The sequence below is a fragment of the Hypomesus nipponensis genome, chromosome 20, assembly GCF_054491055.1.
Source record: "Hypomesus nipponensis isolate SF chromosome 20, ASM5449105v1, whole genome shotgun sequence".
In the NCBI taxonomy this organism is placed as follows: domain Eukaryota; kingdom Metazoa; phylum Chordata; class Actinopteri; order Osmeriformes; family Osmeridae; genus Hypomesus; species Hypomesus nipponensis.
The window spans coordinates 7,254,253-7,260,511 of record NC_140380.1 but is presented as its reverse complement, the minus strand read 5'-3'; the positions used below and the strand labels follow the sequence as shown (position 1 = coordinate 7,260,511).

The window sequence follows — 6,259 nt, the reverse complement described above, 5'->3', positions numbered from 1 at the left end:
ATTTTACCAAGGCTACATTGACTAGAATGTCACGTTCTCAATTGTCCTTTTCTGTAAATTGCACAGATAAATTAAGCCTGGCTATGTCAAACCACACTATTGCATGTTAAAAGGTGTTACGTTTCAGACGTTTGGTAAGAAGGCTGGAATTGCGGAAATCAGTAGGGAGAAGAAGGCGGTGCACCCGTACAGTAGCTACGAAGATTCCAGCTACGCTTGCGAAACAGACACATTTAATTTGGTAAATGTGTGGTCTTCATATGTGATCGAATCCACATTGTATCCGAGGATTTCTAGCATTCGGGTGATTTGATCAGGTGGTAGTGCACTCCACTGGTAAGTTACCCAGACACATCTTGAAAGTTAGGCCAACCACGTTTTACGTAGATGAGTAAGCATATTATTATTACTGATTACGATGTCATAACATGCCTAAGCATTCTAAAGTTGCGTAGGAAATAAACTGACCAGTTTCAATCAGGTATTGTTTGGATTGTAACACTGTGTCCACGATCACTTTAGTTTCTTTGAGTGTTGCTACGCTTTGACAAGGAAACATACACTTCCGGGATTGTAGCGAGGACAGACGAACAGGATTGCTACATATTATAGGCCTATTACTAATTTGTCACGTTGGCCTATTGCTAATTTGTCACGTTGCATGCGTATTTATATGGTTATATAAAAAATACAACAAAAAACGAATACGTGTGCGTTAATATTTGTTTGATATCAACAGGTGTGTTTAAAGTTTGACATAGGACGAGGAGCAGGAAGAAATGGACAGGTCGAATTCCGATAGTTCATTGGGAGAGGGTGCATCTGCCTGTGGAAGAAGTACGCCGGATGGTGGGGATGAGCTGGAATGTTATATTCCAGAGAGGAGACCGTCCCTGGATCTAGGGAATCCGACACCAATGGACACTAGTCACTGGTAATGTCCCCCCTTCTCTATACTTGTAGCTGCAGTAGAGTCAATGTGTTGGGAATAAAGAATGAGAAGGAATAACCCTCCCACTGTGTGTGTGTGCGTGTGTGTGTGTGTGTGTGCACCTGTAGGCATGAGGTGGAAAGGGCCCATTCTCCAGTGCCTAGCTACACTTCAATGGAGAGTGATGGCATCCAAAAAACAGACATGGAAGATGAAGAAGCTGAATCCTCCACAAAGTCTGGAAAAACACTTTTGTCTTTTTTTTGTCTCTTTTTTATTTTATTTTATTTTTTTACACATACTTAAATGAGTAAATAACGTTTGTCTAAGCAAACTGTTAGCAAGGCATTTTTAGCATGGTGATTCATAGTCAATGTTGTTTGTTCACAGGGTCCAGCTGGAAAGAGCTGACTCTTACTCTAGCTCCTACTCTCTGGACAGTGATGACTGTGAGAGGAGAACTAAGAAGTAAGAATAAACCACTCACAGACCCATAAAATGGTCCCTGTACGATCCCGTACTCTTTGCATGTTAGTGTGTGTGTCATTTAGGTGACAGTTGCATGAGCTTGTGGTTTTGATCTCTCACCATTGTTTCCCTCAGGGATCGAAAGGCTCAACCCAAAACAGCATCTGAACTTCCTGATAGACCAGAACTGATCAAAGACCCGGATGCCAAAAGACACCCTGCACTCACGGTGGACTTTACCTTTAAGGTAGAAATCACATCATTAACCTATTCCCTGAAGTGGCTGGCATATTCATTTTCTTCAGAAGGAATTGTGAGCATTGTAGAGAAATTGTTTGCACTGAATAGCCTATGTTATCATTTTAGCCCTGGGTAAGTTGAACTTTTTGTGTGAAACTATTTTAAAAACCCACACGTTTGTTTTACTTCCTTGGTAACCTGCATTACCCGTTTGGAAATAGACACACGGTGTGTTGAATCAATCAGCATCATACACCAGTTGTGAACCAGTTATTACTGATTACTCTCACCAGGCTGCTTAAACGAATAAACGAATACACCTCAATTTGAGCATTTCCCTGATATCAACAATGCATCACAACTCCGTTCTGCCTCGTCCTTTTGATCCCAGGCCATCAGAAAGACTCTGGAGAAGATGGAGGAAAATCAGCTGTGGCACTTCAAGGAGACTCTGTGGAGACGCTACCCAGAGTCCTTCAGTAGTCCTCCCCGGACCATGGACATGGTGGACCTGGTGGACAGGCTGCTGGAGTGTTACGACCTGGAGGTGGCGCTGCAACTCACAAAGGCCCTGCTCAAGGACAGGGGGCTCACCAAGCTGGTCACGTACATCGAAGACCTCATCTTGCAAAGTATGTATGCTCAAACCATATCTTGATCCGTTTGGTTTTGGTTCTACCGATATGCACGATTCAAATGGGTTGTGGAAGGATGTTCTCTCTTTTGAATGTACTGTATGTTGCTCTGCGACAGGGTTTATATACATGAGAGATTGCTCTTCCAGACACCTGCAATACCAAATGATTTTCATTAGTATTACTCAAAACAAAAGAGGATTACATTTAGGTGATGGTATCCCTTTATGGACCATTCTCACCGTGATTTCCACCACTGTTTTGTTGCAGATGAAGTACGTTATGAACTGAAACAAGCTCTGAAGACGAAGTATAACAGTGCATATGAGGGTCTGGCCAACCAGGGAGAACAGAAGGTCTTTGACAGCATTTACACAGAGCTCTACATAACAGATGGTGGCAATTATGGGCCAAATATTGAGCATGAGGTGAGGACCATTGAGAGGCTCGACACCAAACGCAAGCCAGAAAAGCGGATCACGTGGAAGGACATCTTGAAACAGGAAGTAATTGAAAAGAACTACATCAGGTCCGTGGTCAGCAACGGGGTGGCGGGAAGCGGGAAGTCCATGGCCGTCCAGAAGTTCATCCTGGAATGGGCCGAGGGGAGGTCACACGAACATGTGTACTTCCTGTTTCCTCTGCCCTTCAGAGAGCTCAACAAGTTCCAGGGCGCCAAGTTGGGTCTCCTCGAGATAGTCCACACCATGTTCCCCGAGACCTTGAGGCTGAAGAGCCTCGAATGCGACGAGGGCAAGGTGATGTTCATCTGCGACGGCCTGGAAGAGTACTACAGGCGACTCGACTGCCACCGCATCGGGAGCTTTCACGACAGCAGCGACAGCAGGGACTCCCACGTGGTGGTGGCCAACCTCATCAAGGGCAACATGGTCAGCAACAGCGTCCTCTGGGTCACCTCCCGGCCCCGGTGCTCCACCTACCTGCCCGCCGAGAGCGTCCACCAATTGATGGACGTTCGCGGCTTCACGGACGAACAGAAGGAACACTACTTCCGGAGCCGCTTCCCCGATCCGGCGCTGGCGGACAGGGTGATGGCCCATCTGACCTCCTGCAAGACCATGTACATCATGTGTCATCTCCCCACCTTCTGCTGGGTGGTGTGCAGCCAGTTCCAGCGCACCATCAGGGAACAGGGCCCGCAGGCGGAGCTGCCCAAGGGACTCACCCAGATGTACACGCAGCTGCTGCTGGTTCTCCTGCGCGTCCGGGACAACAAGGTGGCGTCCCAGAGCGAAGAGGCTTTCGACGCCACTGACTTCCTCCTGAAACTGGGGAAGGTGGCCTTGGCCATGCTGGAGAAGGGCAAGACCACCATCTCCAAGGAGCTGTGGAAGGAGAGCGGGCTCAAGAAGAGCGACACGGTCACGAGCAGCGGCCTGTGCACGGAGTTCATGATCGAGCAGTTCATCATGTACCAAGAGAGGGTCCAGACCTTCATCCACCCGACTTTTCAGGAGTACATGGCTGCCTTCTACGCCTTTGTCTCCTTCAAGAACCTGGGGAAGAACGTCCTGGAGCCGGCCCTGCGGAGCAAGTTGACGCGCATGTTCAAGGAGCCCAACCTGATCGAGCTGCACCGGTGCGCCGTGGAGCGGACTTTGCAGTGCCAGGACGGAGTCATGGACGTGTTCCTGCGCTTCCTCCTGGGGATGGCCCTGGAGTCCAATCAGGAGCTGCTGCAGCGCTTCCTGACCAGTAAACACAGGAGCTCCTCTGTCGTCAAGGAGACCTGCGCCCTACTCAGGAAGAAGATCAAAGACAATCACTACCCTGATAGGAATGCCAACTTGCAACTCTGCCTGGAGGAGTTGGGCGCGGCCGCGGTTAGCCGGTCAAACTCTGTGAGCGAGCACAGAGCTGTTTGACAGAACGCTGACTTGTGCGACCTTTCTGGGTATTGGAAGCGAAAGCTGTGGGCTAAAGCTGGGTCAAAATCAGTAAGCTGGAAACGTCCAAGAGGTGGGTGTTACTCTACACATTAGCCACAAGGTGGCAGCAGGATTGCAGAATTGAACTATATAAAGTGAGCTTATTCAGCCATTCACTGGTTTTAGGATGTGGATAACTGCTTCACATGTCTTTATTGAAAGGGACACAGAATGTTGGTATTAATAAGGAGATTTATTTTTTAGAGTTTGTGTTATTGTTATGAAAATCAGTGTCTCTGGTTCATTATTGGAACCCTCTCAAATAAAAATGTATTGAGGAACTGTTTCACCCAGAGAGCAGGGTTTCTTTGACATTACATTTTTTGTTCAGACTGGGATTTAATTCGATGTAAAAAAAAAATGGTCAACTGGAATGTGACAAACGATAACCCTTTTATGAGATTTTATTGTTGAAAAATATACATTTCTACATTTGATTCCACTGCAAATATCAAAATGGCGATACCAATATCAGACATACAGTTGTTAAATGGGGATCATTGTATTTACTGAAAACAGGTTCAAACATCTTTACAAGTATTTGTTTTGAATCCATAACCTATTTTATGATTTAACTACACCAAGGGTCCTCACAATTTTCTAACTCAATGACACGTGTGAATGAAAGGCCATGCATTTTACAGTAAAGTCATCATCAATAGCTCAAAAGTTAATGCCCTGTATCAGAAGTAACAACTGAATCAAAATGACCCATGCTATACATCCAAGTGTTAATCACAATAATTCTGTTTGATACGATTCACTTTTCAGATACACTTGACAGGATTTTTCTTCTGTTTTCTATAATTGTTTTGCCTTAGCGATCTTGTCCTCTGCGATGATCTTTGCCTCTGAGATGGACAGACAGAAACTTTGTTATCACCACGTGTGAACACAGTATGTTCATTGAGCAGAGGCTTTTTAGCTACGGTGTCACACAAGGATTCAGACCGCCAACCTGTTGATCTGCAGTTAAATACTCTACGACTGGGATGCACCCACACTTCATTCAGAGTTCGCTGTGGGGGTATTTTCAGTTGGTTACTTACTAGTTTGAAATGCTTCTGGTCCCTCCCAGCAGGACTTATTGCTACGCAGGTGATGTTGGATTTGAAGTCCTGCGGCAGCACTGTGGTGAACTTCAGACAGCTCTGAAGAACCTCACCTTCCCCTGACCTGAAACCAGAAGACTCAAACTTATACTTGCCCCACAGAGTAGATATGCACCAACAATTTCCTATCATCAGGGGCTACCTTGTATCTTTTTTTGTGTCTTTATTGCCTTAATGTGAGAGATAATCATGATTTGGTCAGGGTGTATTTTTTTCATTGATTTGATAATTAAATAAAATCATTAAATATCAAATATACTTACTCCTCTGTCTCAGTAATTCTGCCATTGACGACATCTTGATTAAGGAAGGTGCCATTGACCAGCCAGTAGATTACACTGAAGTCCCCAAACTTTGAATTTGTCATACAGTTTAGATGCAACGGCATACCTGATATTAGAGTGCACATTTAATACCACCACTACAAAGCATACATCTGGGATATTTTTTTTGTAGATGATACAAGTTCAAACAGGCAACTTAGTATTTCTAAAGTGAGTTCAGTGTTAAATAAAAAACAGACATTACTGTTTTGGGCATAGATGACATTATTTTTTGGTCCAAGGATTTTCGGAGGCTCCTCCTGAGACAAATCTGTAATACAAAAGGTTTTGTTTTTTAAAGTCATGAATCCATTTTGTCAATAAAAAGCCACAGGCACACACACACACACACACACACCTGTAGATGCTTTACACAGCTGGAAGCAGAGAGATCCAAAAACTGCAATAAACACAGAACACACACTAAACACACCCTTTCTACTGATGTACATGTCAGTGAAATTTGAGCAAATCAGAGCCATTACCTGTAAGGGTCTGTGTCAACTGCATGTTGATTCCTTTTCCAACAAGTTGTTAGAAGTTCCGGCTGCTTCTGACACTACCTCTAAATGTTCGATATATATACACACACACAGCACGC

General features: G+C 44.9%; 2 protein-coding genes across 4 annotated transcripts; one reads left to right on the top strand and one right to left on the bottom strand.

Moving 5' to 3' along the window:
* The first annotated feature begins 135 nt into the window (after positions 1–135).
* Positions 136–5,593, top strand: nlrc3l1 (NLR family, CARD domain containing 3-like 1). Of its 3 annotated transcripts, none has more exons than XR_014734557.1 (8): positions 136–336; positions 740–934; positions 1,060–1,167; positions 1,322–1,399; positions 1,535–1,646; positions 2,031–2,271; positions 2,545–4,254; positions 5,305–5,593. XR_014734557.1 is itself a non-coding variant. In XM_084683926.1 (7 exons), the coding sequence occupies exons 2-7, from the start codon at positions 780–782 to the stop codon at positions 4,158–4,160; spliced, it is 2,310 nt and encodes a 769-aa protein (XP_084540052.1). In that variant the 5' UTR covers positions 136–336; positions 740–779; the 3' UTR covers positions 4,161–4,512. The 3 variants fall into 3 exon arrangements, 1 of the variants encoding a protein (XP_084540052.1); XR_014734556.1 differs by having other exon boundaries at positions 5,302–5,593; XM_084683926.1 differs by lacking the exon at positions 5,305–5,593 and having other exon boundaries at positions 2,545–4,512.
* On the bottom strand, positions 4,968–6,241 carry LOC146246173 (interleukin-18-binding protein-like). The gene is made up of 6 exons (XM_084683946.1): positions 6,144–6,241; positions 6,017–6,058; positions 5,864–5,929; positions 5,599–5,725; positions 5,273–5,399; positions 4,968–5,074 (listed from the first exon to the last, which is right to left on the bottom strand). The coding sequence occupies exons 1-6, from the start codon at positions 6,166–6,168 to the stop codon at positions 4,991–4,993; spliced, it is 471 nt and encodes a 156-aa protein (XP_084540072.1). The 5' UTR covers positions 6,169–6,241; the 3' UTR covers positions 4,968–4,990.
* Positions 6,242–6,259: the final 18 nt, after the last annotated feature.